Source organism: Hemicordylus capensis, chromosome 5, assembly GCF_027244095.1.
Source record: "Hemicordylus capensis ecotype Gifberg chromosome 5, rHemCap1.1.pri, whole genome shotgun sequence".
In the NCBI taxonomy this organism is placed as follows: domain Eukaryota; kingdom Metazoa; phylum Chordata; class Lepidosauria; order Squamata; family Cordylidae; genus Hemicordylus; species Hemicordylus capensis.
In genome coordinates this window covers 207,751,949-207,769,737 of record NC_069661.1, presented here as the reverse complement: position 1 = coordinate 207,769,737, position 17,789 = coordinate 207,751,949, and the positions used below count along the sequence as shown (strand labels likewise).

The window sequence follows — 17,789 nt, the reverse complement described above, 5'->3', positions numbered from 1 at the left end:
TAGGGCCAGTTACTCGCCCCCCTGCTAAATAAAAAGAATCACCATGTTAAAAGGTGCCTCTTTGCCAAGTTAGCAGGGGTTTATATCTGGTAGGGTTTTTTTTTAACTTTTAGTTTTTATAATTCTCAATTTTTAGCTTTTAAAATGACTTTTAATTTGAAACTTAATTCTTATTGTGGTTTTAGCCTGACTTTTAACTTTTGTACTTAATTTGGTTGATTTTGTTAGTTTTATTTTACATTGTATCTATTTTATTGTTGTGAGCCATCCTGAGCAGTAGGGTACTGGAGGGGCGGGGTATAGATATTTTAAATAAATAAACGCTTGCATGCAGAAGTTCCAAGTTCCCTCCCTGGCATCTCCCAAGATAGGGCTAAGAGAGACTCCTGCTTGCAACCTTGGAGAAGCCATTGCCAGTCTGTGTAGACAATACTGAGCTAGATGGACCAATGGTCTGACTCGGTATATGGCAGCTTCCTATATTCTCCTATAAACTCACTAGGCAAGCCACTGTTTCTAGCCTCATTCTTATATATGAAATATAGGGATATTTATATATCACCAGGATCAAAATTAATAAACACCTACCAAGATGTAAGTCAGAGTTAACAAACATGAGTATCAACACACTTCTGGCTAGCTCCTGCTTCTCCTCATTGTCCCCATCCATTTGCCCACCCTTTCCTTCTGGCCTAGACAGTAACAGTCTAGGTCAGTGAGTAAGTGGTAACAAGAGCCAGATGTTGCTGCCTGTTTACTTGCCTACTTTCTCCTTATAGATGGTAGTGGAGACTGGGCGTAGCCCATTGGTAAGTGGAGGAGGCACTGAGGGCAAATTGTCCATAGGTGTCTCAGTACCTGCAGGTGGCATTGTATATTAAGGAATTCCAGATGGTATTAAAATGGAGCTAGGGTTATACATTCTTTCCCTCACCAGGAGAGGTAGGAAGGATAGGCTGAAATAGTGATTGGCCAAAGTTGCAAGGGGCATGTTCAGATGACCACCAGAAAGTAAGTTGGTGGGAACCACCTATTCCCAGTGAGTGCATGCTTCCAGCATAAGCAGCTCCTCCTTCCACTCATTTCCTTGTCATCCGAACACGCCATGTTGGGTTGTCAATGTCAGTTCCCTGCACCACCTGATATTTACTGCCCCACTTCAAAATTGGTTACAAATGGGTGGTGGAGGTTCAGACAACATGGAAATGAGATGAAGTAGCTGCTCACACCAGGTGCACATGCTTGCCAGGAATCACCAGTTCCCATTTACTTTCCAGCAGTCATCTGAAGCTGCCCACAGTGCACAGCTGCCAGAGTTCTTTCCAATCTACCCACCACACAATACTTAGTCTGACCTTTCAGGACTGATATCAGATTACTAAGCTGAATGCTATAGTGCTGTATCAGGGATTTTTTAACCTGGAATCCATGGGGTAGGTCTAGAATATGGTCTGTAGATATTTGCTGCACTGAATTTATTTTGCTTCCTGGTACAAAGTATCCTCAGTACTGATTTTCTCTCTCCTGGAGACTCCTGAAAATATATTTTTTAAATGGTGTGAGAGTCCATCCATGGGTAATTACTTGAGGATCTGGGTCCAGAGGTGCAAAAAGGTTAAGAACCACTATGTTCTTAAAAAGAAAGAAAAAAGAAAGAGCTCTTCTCAAAATTCTCCTATATTTAGCAGGGGAAATATATGTTCCTTTTCAACTCTATTTATTTATTTATTTCTCTATGTAAACTGCCCTGAGCCATTTTTGGAAGGGTGGTATAGAAATCAAATAAATAATAATAAATAACAACAACAACAACAACATCAACTCCAGAACATTCTCTCTCCAGTGGCTGTTGCTTGTGCCTACCTTGTTTCTTTTTAGACTGTGAGCCCTTTGGGGACAGGCAACCATCTTTTAAAAATGTAAACTGCTTTGAGAACTTTTTCATTGAACTGTGGTATATAAATGGATAATAATGATAGCAATAATAAATGCGAACAATTTTATTTTATTTCTTACATTTTTATATCATCCCATACAAAAACATCCCTGGGCGGTTCACAATCTAAAAACCATTAAAACATAGACATAATTAAAACAATTTTAAAATACAAATAAAAACTCCAAAACCCGAATTTTTAAAACTATAAACTAAAGGCCTGGTTAAACAGGTATGTTTTTCAAGTCTTTCTTAAAAACATTTAAAGAAGGGGAAACTCTAATTTCTTTAGGAAGTGCATTCCAGAGTCCTGGGGTGACTCTATAAAAGGCCTGGTTTCGAGTCATCACCAACCAAGCTGATGGAACCGCTATCGAACCTACTTAGATGATCTTAATAGGCAGTGGGGTTGATGAAGAAGAAGGCATTCTCTTAAATTCCTCAGACCCAAACCATTTAGGGCTTTTAATGACCAGCACTTTGTATTTCGTCCATCATTACAATGACTGTCTTTGTAATGTCCACACTACTAATTACATTAAAACACAATAGTCCAGTAATCAGACAATGCTGTTCAAATGACAAGGAATTAGCTCACTGAGCAGAGGTAGCACAATCCAAACAAGTGGATTACCTTGCAAAGGTTATACAAAACCATCGGCACTGTTTTCTCCAGTACTGTTTTCCACAATGTACCGTAGGTAGCAGATCCATTCCCATTTTAAGCAGACCATGCAACCGCTTCCCCAGCATGCTGAAATTCTTTGCATAACTGTCAAGAACAGACAGGCTGATATACAATTAGTATCTCCAGTTTTAAAATAGAAACCCTTTTGTTTTCCTTCCAATCACATGCTGTTAATTACACTTTCATGTTTGTGACTATAAACATTCAACACAAAAAATACATTCGTAGAATATGAATCTAATTTCTGATCCTTTAGGGGTGTTTGCAAGAAAACATATACCATTAAGAAAAAAAATATAAAATGGAGTCAAGAAGGTTCAGGGCCACTTCCTCCTACGGGTGTATTTCCAGATGAACATGCCTTTCCAAGTCACTATTGTTGTTGGTTCTTCCTTTCCCATCAATCCCAGCTTTTTTCCTCTTCCCCTTAGTGTCATTATTTCCCCATTATTTTCTCTCTCTCTCCCTCCCTCTCTCTCTCAACTCTTTTCCTATTGCACACTAACTGGGTGTTTAAGAGAACGTCTTCTTCGCCACCGCCAAGCCCCACCACCTGTTAAGATCATCTGGAGGGGTTCATCTGCTGTTGCTGCCCACTCTGCTGGTGGCTACTCAGGAACGGGCCTTCTCCGTTGCTGCCCCTGGACTTTGGAATGCGCTCCCTGTTGAAATAAGAGCCTCCCCATCTCTGGCAACATTTTAAAAGGCTCTGAAGACACATTTATTCACCCAGGCTTTTTAATTAGATTTAAAATGTTTAAAACCCAGTATTAACAATTTAAACCTATAAATGTTTTTTAACGTTTTAAATGATTTTAATTGTTAATTTGTTGTTTTAAATTATTGTTATTTTAAACCACCCAGAGACGCACGTTTGGGGTGCTATAGAAATATTTTCAAACAAACAAACAAACAAACAAACAAACAAACAAACATTAGGCCCTTGTGAGTAAGCAAGATTGCTGGGGCAAAGCTCCAGTCCTTTGCTTAGCGACAGTCATTGCAGTTGCCTCTACAGCTGATGAAGCCGGTTGTTCTCAAAACCAGAACACTTTCCAGATTCAATTCTACAACAGAGTCACTACTGTTAACTGAACTGCCCCAGGCTGATTGGTAAACACCCCAAAATTGCGTTCGGGCTTTGTGTGGGGAAATTAGTTCAGAGTGAAGCAGTTCCCTATCAGAATAAATTTAGTGCAAAGTGTTGGTTCAGGAAAATGACTGACAGAGAGAGGTGTTCAAAAATAGAGAAGGTTTTATTTGAGGGTAAAGGGTACAATGTAGGGATGTGCATAAAACTGGTACGGCCAGTTCGGTTTGAATTCGTACCGAGTTTGAAACGGGGAGGGGGGGTTGGTTTGGTTTTGGTTTTGCTCGAACCACCCCCAGTTGGGTTCAGTTCAAATTTGAACCAGTTTGAACTGGTTTGAACCTCAAAAAGTAGGTAGGGTGATAGGCACCCTTGGGTGCCAACTACTACCCAAACCTCAAAGCAATTGGACATTCCTATGATTTTCTATGCATTTTTAAAATATTTGCCATTGTTGCCCATAACTCCCTCTGTGGAGTACTTAGGAAAAAGCTGGGGTGGCTGGTAGGCACCCATGGGTGTCTCCAACCCACAAATTCCCAAGGCAACTGGTTGCTCCTAGTATTAATGGTGAATTAAAAAAAAAAATCCCATAGGATATAATGAAGATTTGGGGCAGCCCGAACCCCACTTCTGTGGGGTGGCAGCACCCCAAAGTGAGTCTGGGGCCATGGCAGAAATGGCCTCAATCCCTCCCAGACTTCCTCAGATTGATAAGATTGGGTTTAAAAAAAAAAGATTTTCTAAGGCATTAATAATATCTCATTGGAAAGCATGGAATGTGTGTCACTGGGTGAAAGGTTAAGCCATCAATCCCAATGATATATTATTTAATGCCTTAGAACATCTTAAAAAAACCACAATCACTCCTATCAATCTGGGGATGTCTGGGAGGGATTAAGGTCATTTCTACCATGGCCCCAGACTCACTTTGGGGTGCTGTCACCCCACACAGGCAGAGTACGGGGCTGCCCCAAATCTTCATTATATTTTATGGGATTTTTTTTTTAAAAAAATTCACCATTAATACTAGGGGCAGCCAATTGCCTTGGGAATTTGTGGGTGGGGGACACCTATGGGTGCCTACCACCCACCCCAGCCTTTTGCCCCTAAGTACTCCACTTAGGGAGTTATGGGCAACAATGGCAAATATTTAAAAAATGCATAGAAAATCATAGGAATGTCCAATTGCTTTGAGGTTTGGGTGGTAGTTGGCACCCTACCTACATTTTGAGGTTCAAACCAGTTTGAACCAGTTCAAAACCAGTTCAAATTCAAACCAAACCGGGGAGTGGTTCGAGCAAAACCAAAACCAAAACCACTACCCCCGGTTTGAACCCGGTTTGAATTCGAACCGAACCAGGTGAACCGTTTTTGTGCACATCCCTAGTACAATGAAGTAAAAGAGGCACTTAAAGCAATTTTATTACTAAAAAATACACTACAAGATTAACCATATAATTGCTAAGAGCAAATTTTGCTTAATGTCCAAATTGAAGCAGCTTTTAGGCTGGCCAGAGAAAGGAGGCTTAGAGAAACAGGCTCTTGGATTTAAGAAAGAAGAGACAGGGATCGAGGGAGCCCAGATTGGGGCACAGCAGTCATCATACAACCTTGTTTTTTCCTTCAGTAGCGGGTAGATCCTTGTGGCTCGGGCGGGATTGAAGAACCTCGTTCCTTGGGGATGGACTGAGGAACAGCAGTAGCAGCAAAGAATTAAGGGGGTTAGGTAGCATGGATAGATCCAAAAGGTGTCTGTTCTTGTGAAGCCAACTCCAGGTGATTTATTTATTTATTTAAAATATTTCTATACCACCTAAAGCTTTCGTCTCTGGGTGGTTTACAATTAAAATCATTTCAAACATTAAATCAATTAATAAAAATCAATAAATAAAATCACTTAAAAGATTAAAAACATTTAAAACACAGTATTAAAATTATTTTAAACTATAAATCTAATGAAAAGCCTGGGTGAATAAATGATGGCAAGGAGGGCTATGTAGATCGGATCCAGCAAGGGAGCCAATCTAGGGCCTGGGTGGCCCGCAGAGCAAAACACAGCCATGTGGTACGGCAAGTATCCGCTGCAGAGTCCAAGTAACCGGTGACTCCAAAATGTGGTAACCAAGTGAGGGGCACTGGAGACCAAAGGGAGCATACTGGCTCAAGAATCCAGGAGCAGTTAAAGCCCTCAAATGTGTCCTGAGGGGATATTCCAGTTGACCTTCTTTCTTGGCTAGGGCAGTTCTGGGGAAACTCAAAAAATCCCATTGTTTGTCTGATGTGCTGCACTACAACACAATGCGTAGGTAGGTTAGTGCAAATGGAGTGACTGAACCTGCAAACACGGGAATTATTTTCGGTCAGAAACACCTAGTAAACTAATCAGCGTTTTGTTGGGTACATCTCTGAGTTCCCATTGCCCACTCTAGCCTTCTTTTAGTAAGGTGGGAATGCGCATTTGCAGAGCCTTATCTGACTTCCCTGTTAAGATAATTGGTTTGTAGCTTGTTTCAGGCATCTATGGAGGGGAGGTAAACCAAAGGAGGGTCAATCATGCAGAGAGACCTTGAACAGAGAGTTAACTGTTGTGGAGTCTACTTAGGTATCCCAGCATGGGGAAGGCACGAGGCTAGTTCCCTTTCATTTTGGCTTTGGCAGCTGCTAAATCTGGGGATAACTGTCCCACTGCCTACTAAGTGACTGTTACTGTTCCCCAATATGACAACAAATGGAGGACTCATGATGCTGTGAGGCTCCAGAGCATGTCAAAAGTGAGACCCATACACCTGCAATCTCAAACATAAGCAGAGTGGCTTCTGGAAGCTGGCAGAAAAAGCAGTGCTAGCAACACTACGGATCTGCTAAATGTGCTTCCGTACTTCCTGTGTTGTGACACTGCAGTCCCTGCACTGACAGCAAGGTGCAGTTCACATTTCCAATGCTTTATTTCAGATTCTATCTTTGTGTTATAGTGCTACAATGTTACAAGTCCATTGCAGAAAAGTAGCTGTATTTTCCTGTTGTAGGAGTTTGAGATTCTGGGGATAGTTTTCAATATGATCCTGCCAAGCCAAAGCATTTTGCCCCTGTTGTAGGGTTTAATTTGGAAAGCACCCAGAACTACTTGCCCTTGCCTTATTGGTGGCTTCAATGGCTTGTGGATTCCTGCTGAAAGCCCAGCACCCCAGTAAAGCAGGGTGATACACTGAGCAGAGCAACAGCAGAATGGATGAGGAAGGGAGAGAGAAATGGCCATTTATGTTTTTATAGCCAATGTGAGTTTAGAAATAAACTCACATTGCAAATATTACCCATTCTCTATAATCAGTGACAGTCTAAGACTTCCTAGTGAGTTCTAGGTGGCTATTCTTTAGAAAGCAAACACTCAGCTTCATTAACATACCACTTCATACTTGGTAAGATGGCCTGACATCACACACCATGGCTTTGCTTTGTTTCTGGAATTTTTTTCTAACACACCATGACATTGATTTGGAATGTTATATTGTCATATAAACCCCACACAGTAGAAAGAAGTATCCAAGGACATAACACTTGTCCCAGCATTTGATATCCAGGCTGACCCTCTGCACAGTGCAATGCGGTAAGGTTTTGCTGCCCAAGGCAACCATCTATTGAAAAGATGTGTCTGAGATGCTTCACATACTTTTTAGGAGTAACTCCTGTTGGCCACAATGGAATTTGCTTCAAAACAAACAGGCATAGGATTGTGCTGTAAGACACTGATTGCAGGTTTTAAAATACATAATCTAACAGTACAGCTACAGCGGCTGGATGCATAATTACATAAGACTAGTCTGTACCAAGCAATAATTCTATTAAAATGTAAAATACAGTACATACATACTGTATTAGTGATTTTAAAAACAATAAGGAAAGCTACAATAGCTTCTAAGGTACAATGCCATCTAGTGCTACTATTCAGTCATTGCATGTTATTATACTCACATTGATGTGAATTTTAAGTAACTTGTACAAAATATTACAAGACTGTAAGCAATTTCAATTGAACTGTCAAAGAAGCCTGCCAGCTAGCATACATTTATCTTGCATCTCTTCCACACAAACCCCAGAAGGCAAGATTATATTCTGCCAAGGTTAAGGATATGGGCCAGTTATACCATCGGCACCCTTTTAAACCATGAATTATTTAGTATGTTGTTGTGTTATGTTACTTTATTAGGCAAGGAAAAAGTGTGAGATTTTACTTGCCCCTAGTAATTTTTCAAACAGTACTTCCTAGGTGACCCATTAAGTCATGTGTCTTGATGGTTTTCTATGCATTTGTCTGTAAAACGTTTTAGAAAGCTACAGATTATTTGAAGAGGGCATTAATGTCAACTGAGTTTTCATTTCATGTTATTATTCAAATTATATGGTTGTAATTGAAACACACACACACACACACACACACACACACACACTGACAAAGTTTTTACTTTTAGGATGTTTGCCAGTAGCATCATATTGAAAAGATGTGTCTGAGATGTCTTAATTTTACACAAGAGTTTAATTTATGGCTACCATGTGGGTGATTTAATAGCCACCATTTAATTTTCAGGATAAGAAGAAGACATTAGCTTGTCAGTACTCATTCCATATTTCCCTATGCACTAAAGATCCTTTTCATTAATTGTAACAGTCTAATTTTTAGACCATGTATCCTTCTGGATTGCATGGAGAAAATGGGAATGGGGGGGGCACTTCTTTGCAGTGCTTCCATTCCTACCTCTCAGGCAGGGTTCAGATAATGCTGCTTGGAGTTTTCTTTTCAAAACAAGAGCTTTTATATGGAGTCCCTCAGTCTAGTTCTTTTTAACATCTACGTGAATCCACTGGGGAATATCATTAGATTTGGTAAAGGGTATTAATATACCAATAATACCCAAATCTTTTCTCCATGACACCTTCATTGGGTAATAGTATGGTCTCTTTAAATACCTATCTTGAAGCTGACTCCAAACAAGATGATGGTGCTCATTGTGGGTTACAGTTCTAGCAATGTGATTGATCTTCCTGCTCTAGATAGGGTTACACTTCTCCAGAAGGGAAAGGTACACACAGTCTGGAAGTGCTTCTGAATCCAGGTCTCTCTGGTACCTCAGATTGAGGCAGTAAGCATGATTATTTTTAATCTGCTCTGACTGGTACAGCAAGGGCACATTTTGGCGACCTCTAGGCTTGACCATTGCAAACCTCTCTAAGTATTAATTATAATTATACATCTATATCCCACTCTTCCTCCAAGGAGCCCAGAGTGGTGTACTATGTACTTGAGTTTCTCCTCACAACAACCCTGTGAAGTAGGTTAGGCTGAGAGAGAAGTGACTGGCCCAGAGTCACCCAGCAAGTATGGCTGAATCCCAGTAGAGCTGCCTTCAAATGTATTCCAGAAACTTCTGTTAGTACAAAATTCAGCAGCCAGGATGGTCTCCAGGATTACTCAGAGACCACATATTACTCCTGTTTGAAAATCATTACACTAGCTGCAGAGAAGTTTCTGGGCAAGATAAAGTATGTTGGTAATTACCCTTAAAGTCCTAAGTAGCTTGGGCCCAGGTTACCTAAGGGCACACCTTATTTACTACTGCTCACCAAGGTCATCTAGGCAGCTACTGGCTCAACTGGCAGCAAGTTGGGTTTGAGTTTTCTCTATGGTCACCTCTTAAGTTTTGGAACATATTCCCTGCAAGATATGAGCATCAAGATGTTTGATGGCTCTAAGGTTTTTAAAACACAAACATCAGCAAGCTTTTAGTTGTAATCGTTAGGATTTTGTTGTAAACCACCATGAAATCCATTGAGTGGCAACATACAAGGGTAATAAAGTGCACTTTTGCAAATAATTTAGTCTTGTGCATTTAAGACTTACTGAAGTAGGCCAACTGCACAGAATGTCAGTCTTGCAACCTCATCTTATGCACCTATACATACAAGCCCTTTCAAATCAATGATCATACATGACTAATACTAAAAAAAGGTCCTTCTTCGAGACCTTTCAATAGTATCGACCATGAAATCCTTCTGGATTGTTTAGGGATTTGGGAACAGGTGGCACTGCTTTGCAGTGGTTTCGTTCCTATCTCTGGTAGATTCCAGATGGTGTCACTAGGATAGGTGCTCTCTGAAATGAGAGCTATTGTATGATGTTCCTCAGGGCTCCATTCTATATCCAGTTCTTTTTAACATCTACATAAAACTGCTGGGTGAGATCACCAGATTTGGAGCAGGGTGTTATCAATATGCTGATGACACCCAAATCTATTTCTCCATTACGTTATCATTGGGAAATGGCATAACTCCACAAATGCCTACCTACAGTCAGTAATGGACTGGATGAGGGATAATAAACCAAAATTAAATCCAAACAAGATGGAGGTACTGATTGGACCTCAAATCATACTTCGAGGGATACAATAGATTTTCCTGTTCTGGATGGGGTTGCACTTCCTTGCCGAAGGAACAGGTATGTAGCTTGGAAGTGCTTCTGGACCTAGGCCTTTCTGGTTTCTTAGGTTGAGGCTATGGCCAGGCGTGCCTTCTATCAACTTTGATACAACAGCTGCATTCATTCCTTGAAGATAATGATCTCAGAACTGTGGTGCACTCTCTGGTAACTTTTAGGTTTGACTACTGCAATAAGCTCTATGTGGGGCTGCCTTTGTATGTAGTTCAGAAACTTCAGTTGGTCCAAAATGCAGCAGCTAGATTGGTCTCTGGGGTTTCTCGGAGACCATATTATGCCTGTGTTAAAACAACTGCACTAGTTGCCAATGGGTTTCTGAGAGGTCCATCTCTAGATGCCACCAGCTTGTCTGGTGGCAATTTGGGAGTGGGCCTTCTCTGTAGTCACTCCTGGGCTGCAGAATGTGCTCCCTATACATTCGTGGCATAACATCTTTATCAGCCTTCAAAAGAGCCCTTAAAACACTTTTTTTTAGCCTGGCTTTTAGCATTGTTTTAACAGTTTGTTTTATTTTGTTTTTATTGAATTCCTCTTTATGAATCGCCTAGAGCCTTTGGAGTCAGGCAGTTTATAAATTGTATATAAATACAATACTGCATGAGGCTGTTGAGCAAGTTTTAACCAGAAGGTATTCTATTTAAGGTTAAATGAAAGTGTATTGATACCGACTCTTAGTGAGGCTAGCAAGGTTAAAAATAAGTTTATTGCAATTTGTATAGAATATGCAGTAATATCAAGATGCCATATATACTGCAAATTAATACATTCACTTTATATGTATAATAATCCACACAGTAAAAATTAAATTGAAATTATTTGCTTGGTAAATGTATCTGAGAACAAGTTATGGCAGGCTAAAATAGCTGCATCCATGAGTGAAGATTTTTTTTAAAAAAACTTTAATTTATTCATCACATGAAACAATGCCCTTTTAATACCATAAGAATGAAACTTCTTGGAATATATACACATCCATGATGCTTCAAACAAAATTCAATTAAAAATGAAATCTAACATATGACATTAGATTTACCAAACAAAGCAGGTTTGTTTCAGAACATAGTTCTTTTGTAATAAGACTCAGGATTTAAGCCTGTAATTAGGATTTAACATTATTAATCATCCAGTAAAAAGGTATTAAAATGTATTTTATGTAAGATTTCACAAAGATTTACAGATAAATATATTTTTCTGAGGACACCTATTGCCAATTAGATCAGTGATTATCAGTTTAAGCACTAAAATAGAGACCTATGATTAAAAATCCATAAATGGGGTTACTACAGTTGAAATGAAGACAGATAAAAGACATGTATACAATAAGTTTACAGTTATTTATTAAAATATCAACAGTATTCTACAGAAAAAAATCTCAACTCCCCTTAAAACTACAATAGACTAAACTTAGCTGCACGGTTTCAGCAAAATGCATCCAAAAATGCATTTCCCTTTATCTTAGCCCTTCCCACCCACCCGGGAACAAAATGCAAAGTAGAGAAAAATTCAATACAGCATCTTTTTAGTATGAAGTAAAAACATTTAAACACATTTTCACATTTTACTATCACTTTTGCCCTTTCGAGCTTCCAAGCTTGCAAAAACAAATATACAATCTCAACTGAATGTAATGATGTCCACATTAAAAAAATAAATCCTACGGAAGTTCCAGAGATATCTAAAAATATTACCCATGGCACAAAGTGATCTCCTAGTTCTTAAAAATGTTAGTGATGTCCACTTACATTGTCTTGTTTATTTCACTTTTCAGTTTATGTTGCTATTATTATCTGTATGCAGTTTCTGATCAGATGAAGGATGAAGAGATCTTTACAGTTAAAAATAGGAGACCAACTTGTGTGCACCATACAAAATAAAAACATTCAATCAGTTCCTGTCTGAGAGTCACTATTGAGGAACGGGGAGAATGGATTTCCTTGGTTGGTTTCCATTGACTGATAGACCAAGAACAAGAAGACAGAGACAACAACAAAGAGCAGGATTTTTATCCACATAGGAATGGAGCGTTTTTTAATTGGCTTCTCTGCTTTGTCATCTGCTGAAGCAGTGTATTTGGATATATATTTTGATGAATAGGGCTCCTCCAGTTGGAAGTCACCGAACTCTATAGGTCGACCAGCAGCTCCTTTGATTGGTCTGCGGCAGCTAGCACTGTTAAGAAGTAATGACATGTTTATTTAAGGCCAACATAAATATTAGAATGTTTCAGTGAAATGAAAAATAAGTGCTGGTTCAGTATATCTATTCAAACAATACTTTGTTAGGTGGTGTAGAGCTTGCAACACAAGGAAGATATTTAATGCTTTTTATATTAGATACTTCTACGTAAGTACAAATTTAGATCTAATGAAGCAAGGATGTGTTAGATACCTACTTCCAGGCAGACCAAAATCAAAAGCTTTACTAGAAATTTGTATTTAAACACATCTGTGGAACAATTTAACCCTGGAACAACCACCAACATCTTGGCTAACGCATATCTGAGCTACCTGTAAAACAGGAATTTGAAACTAGACATTAAATAAGCGCTGGAGAGGGAAGGTTATTTGTGCTACTGAAAGCTAAGTTTTCCAGGTGTCACTGAAAAAACCTAGGAGTCTTGTTTTTTGCACCTAAATAGATCCTCAACAACCTTTGAGAATCCTAACTATTCCCTGCTAACTTGGCAAAGAGGCACCTTTTAACATGGTGATTCTCTTTATTTAGCAGGGGGAGAGAAACTGACCCTATCCACCTCCAGCACAGTATCTCCAGTGACTGCTGCTGGTGTCTATCTTATTTTTCTTTTTAGATTGTGAACCCTTTGGGGACAGGGATTCATCTTATTTATTTATTATTTCTCTGTGTAAATCGCCCTGAGCCGTTTTTGGTAGGGCGGTATAGAAATCGCATAAATAACTACTCAGAACTGGTTTCCAAAACTTGTAACAAAGCCAAGTGCAAAGAATTGTACAGCCAAGTTCTATGCCCCAACATCAATAAAATATGAGAGAGACTAAGTCACTGCATTATAAAAAGCACAAGTACCTAATTCCTGTAGGTGTCGATGATTCATAAGGGAACATTTCTTTAAGAATATCCCTTTCTAGTCTTCGATCCTCTGCAGGTTTCTCCATCACCTACAGGAGAAGTTAAATGAGGCAGGAGTTATAATCCTTCTAGAATATTAAAAAAGCCGTGAGAGAGAGAGAGAGAGAAAATATGAACGTGCAACCAGGTCCCTGTGCAATTTGAAAGAAAATATGATATACCCAGTGAAAATTTAAGAAAGAGCTTTCCTGGAGTTTAGCTGTCAATTAGAGTTTGGTTACTTTGATTTTTTTTCCAGCTTTTGGAACCCAGGTATCTTCAGTACCATCCTTTTGTTCCTTCAAGATGAAGTACAATATTATGTAACAACTACCACTCTGATAAAAAGAATGCATTATCACCACTTCTATCCTAACTGCACTGATCCTACTGCTATTGAGCATGATCAGCAGGAGTAATTTTATATCGACTTTCTCTTTGGGAAAATGCTCTCAATACAGGATACCATTTTAAACACAGTGAACAATTTACAATATCTCATCCTGTATTTATCATCAAGGAAATATCTGACAGTCTTTCTCACAAAAACAGAGGTGGAGAGAAAACCGACTTACTTGGGATCTATTAAGTTCACTTTGATTATATGAATTTAGTTCTAGAATTCATACTTGATGTTATAAAGTTCAAGTCAGGTAATTAATGCTTAAACTCTTTAAAAGCATACACCCCAAATTCCCGATTGCATAACACATGCAAAAAAATGGCACCAGAAACAGTGTAATCTGAAGCCAGGAAAACAGTTATAGAATAAAGTCCATTAGTAGAATATCTTCAAGTTAGAAGCCAAACATAATCCAGTTATTTTTTTTAATGTACACCCTCCCCCATTCTCTTTTCAACAATCTAAGTTTAATTCATTTACTTCAGCAGTCATCAATGATTTCTTTGGTGTTCTTCTGGGAAACTCTGAGAAGTCACTGACTGACAGTATAGGATCTGCATGCTTGAGATTTCCAGGCAACCTATTGACAACCTGCTGAAATTCAAATTATTCAGACTCAGAACAAAAAACAAACAAACAGCAATAAAAATCTTAGCCAGGCCTGGTAGCATTATGTAGGAAGAGCCAGCATCATATAGGAAGAGCCAACTCTCGGAATGTTTGGAGTAGAGCAATTTTAAATAAAATCAATGCATTGAAGATAGATATGGGGGGTGGGGGGGAGAGAAAGACAATTGTTTATAAGTACCACACACATGATTAAGCAATTTCTGGCCTATATGTGAAGAAGTAGTTTTAGAAGATCTAGCTTAAGATAATTTATGATGCCTTCACTTGCTCAGTTTGCACGAGACTGATAAACACCACGGCTCTTTTTTTTTTTAAAGGGAAGGCCCCGTTATTTTTTCAATTAGCAAGTTTTATTGGAATTTTTCCAGGAGGAGAAGGAGGAGGAGGAGGGGGGAAATTATAGAATACCACCTCTTGCAAATTCAATATATTTACTAGGGTCTTGTTGCTTGAAGCCACTACAGTATCGGCTATGGGAGTACTCTCTGACATTACTGCATCATGTACAGGCAACGGTACTGTAGTTTCAACCTGTTTGTTTAAAAAACAAAAACAAAAATAAGTGTACAGTAGTTACTAGGGTCCTTAGAAGAGGAAAATAGAAGTCTAGATTTCAAATTAGCCTTGCATCACCCTTTTCCTTGCCGTTCGTCTTGATACTCTTGCAGATTCCCTAGGAACTGCCTGTGGAAGTCCACTTTTTGAAGATCCAATTCTCCAGATTGTCTCAGTATCTCCATCCTGAGAATAGGTTTATTTAAGCATCAAATATATTAGCAAGCATATGGAAACGGTATACCTAAACTCAATGACCACTACCAAGTATCAAAGTACATATAATTTTCCATTTAGAAGGCCTGCATGACTTCCATACAGTTTTACTTCTTAACACCACATCAGAAATGGCTAACTAAGAAAAAGGCACCGTTACAAAGCCAACTATCACTCCACTCATAAGTCATTCATAGGATCACTATACATGGTACCACTGGGATCAATTAAATAAGATGCAAAACAGCAAATTGCAGTTACTGGCCTACATTCACACTAGCGTTGCACTAGCACAAGGATGATGCGCAATGATGCTATGCAAAGAAAGGAAGTCTGATCTAGACTCTTACATTAATTTAACAAAGGTGACAAGTTGTACAATCTGTCAACATGTTCCATAGCAAACACCCCATTGCACAAGCTTGTATGTATCCCACAGAAACACTGCAGTGCACCTCAACTTCATGTAGCTCTAAAAATTTATTAAGTGCACACAGCTTCTCTCATTTCACTAGCAGAACACTAGTCTGGATTTATTTATTCATTTGATTTCTATACCGCCCTTCCAAAAATGGCTCAGGGTGGTTTACACAGAGAAATAATAAATAAATAAATAAATAAATAAATAAATAAATAAGATGGACGTCATAAGATGGATGTCAAGCAATTACTCTAAATGAAGCAATATACATATAGGACAAAGATAACTGAGCTTTTCTTACATATCTAGAAAGACTGGTTAGAATACCAACCAATTACAAAATAGGACATAGTACTTCTCTATAGCAACAAGTGCCCTCAGATTAAGCACATACTTTGATGGAAAAAATGTTCGGCAATATCCAATATGCAAGTGACCCAAATACCTAAATCTTTTGGGGGGTGAACTCAACATGTAAGGTATGCAAGCTACCGTATCTTTTTAAGCCTAGGCTGTTTATCAGTGGCTATTTATCAGTGGCTGTTTAACCCAGAGAAGAGGGTTATGAAGTTCTTCTCATGCTGGAATACATGTTTTTAAAAAAAAAGAAAAGAAAAGAAAACCTACTGTCTACTTCATACGTGACTGCAACCCAAAGCCCACATGCTTCCTCAGCCCACATGCAGAGCTGCGACATTTCAAACCTGGTTTGTAAACCATAGTTAAACCACAGCTTCTGGGTTCAAATAAGCCATGGAACTGTGGTATAAAGTAAGGGGAGCTGAGAAGTAAGGAAAAAGAAGAGCATAAGGGGTCAGCAGGCTTCAGGTCACATTCACAACTCAAACTACAGTTTCTTTGGTTGTTTGAATCAGTCTCATCCTAAACTGAACTTGAAGGAAAACAGATTTTTGTTGTGTTCAGTTTTAAAGCCATAGGGGCTCATATTGATTTGGGTGTGTGTCTGTGTAACACTAGTTTGTAGGCAGGGCTCAGAAAACCCACTAGTTTGTAATGAGTAGGGGGGAAATCCCATTGAGTAGTGTACCAACATAGCTTGACATGTAAAAATTTTTGTCTGGCTGGTGAACAGAGCCAACATTTCTTGACCCCTGCTTATAGGCTTCACTGCTTCATTCACACTGCCTAGAGATGTACATATCAGGCAGTATAAAGAGTAGTAAGTTATTCACTTACAGTAAAATCCTAAGCAAAGTTCAATGGAATTTACTTTTCAATAAGCATATTTATTTATTGTTCAATTTATATACTGCTTTTCATTAAGATAATCTCAAAGCAGTTTACAATATAATTAAAACAATGCATCATTAACATACAAAAGGTACAGATGATCTCAAAAATTGGATTTTAGCAGGGAGAGCATTCCAAAGCTTGAGAGCAATGACTGAGAAGGCCCTGTCCCGCATGCTGAACAACTGAGCCACTCTCACTACTGGCACACGGAGCAGAGCCCCCTCCAATGATCTGGTCAAGCAAGCAGAAAGCCTTGGGAGCAGGCGGTCCTTCAGATATCCAGGGCTGAAACAGTTATATTTAGGACTGTAACCCTAGTAATCTTGTAAACCATCATGGAGATCAGTTGTGTATTTGTAGGTATAACAAAGGATATATTACAGAAGGGTATGAGAACATATTTGCATACTTCAAGCATTTTGTAGTCAATAACTATAACAAAGCCTATCCAGAATAGAGGTGAGAATCTTTGAAGAGTTAGTTAGAATGAAGGGTTAGAAGAATGAGTGTAACCTTGATAGGCAAGCCAGTGATTTTTTTTTTTTTTAAATCAATTTAATGCTGAGGACAGATAGTGTATTATCTTCTGGGTTAATACAAAAGTGACCATCCACAGAGATAACTGAATTCTAACATTTGACAATGTGAAATGACCAGATTCCAGAAGAAAGTCCTCATCGCTCTCATATTCAAGACTGCAGATACTGTGAGAGTCCCTTAAATATTTGTAAGATCAGGACTTGCATGACAGAACATACCAGCATAAATACTAAACACCAGCATAAATACTAAACTGTTATATTGTTTAATGTAAGATCTAGAGACCAGCAATAAAAATACACTTTAGTTTCTGAAATAATTTCAACACCACCTTAAAGTAAAAAGCAATAAGCCTTTGGCACAACCTGTCGTTCCAGAGCCTATATGTAACTAAAATAATCACATATTCTTCTCCTGTTGCTTCCATTTACCTCTCCCTTCATCTGTTGCCTTCCATCTGCCAATTTCTAGATAACAAG

The 17,789-nt window shown here is 38.8% G+C and overlaps 1 protein-coding gene across 10 annotated transcripts in view; it reads right to left on the bottom strand.

Annotated features, from left to right (window-relative positions):
• Nucleotides 1-10,889: 10,889 nt before the first annotated feature.
• The window catches only part of TMPO (thymopoietin), a 33,297-nt gene continuing 26,397 nt past the window's right edge, over nt 10,890-17,789 (bottom strand). Inside the window, exons 5-9 of one of the 10 annotated variants that reach the window (XM_053255048.1) lie at nt 14,958-15,065; nt 14,736-14,855; nt 14,175-14,288; nt 13,250-13,341; nt 10,890-12,373 (exon numbers count right to left, since the gene is read on the bottom strand). In XM_053255048.1, coding sequence (XP_053111023.1) covers nt 12,085-12,373; nt 13,250-13,341; nt 14,175-14,288; nt 14,736-14,855; nt 14,958-15,065 — 723 coding nt within the window. In that variant the 3' untranslated portion in view covers nt 10,890-12,084. The remainder of the gene's footprint in view (nt 12,374-13,249; nt 13,342-14,174; nt 14,289-14,735; nt 14,856-14,957; nt 15,066-17,789) is intronic. The other 9 variants (XM_053255049.1, XM_053255050.1, XM_053255051.1 and 6 more) reach the window with 9 other exon arrangements.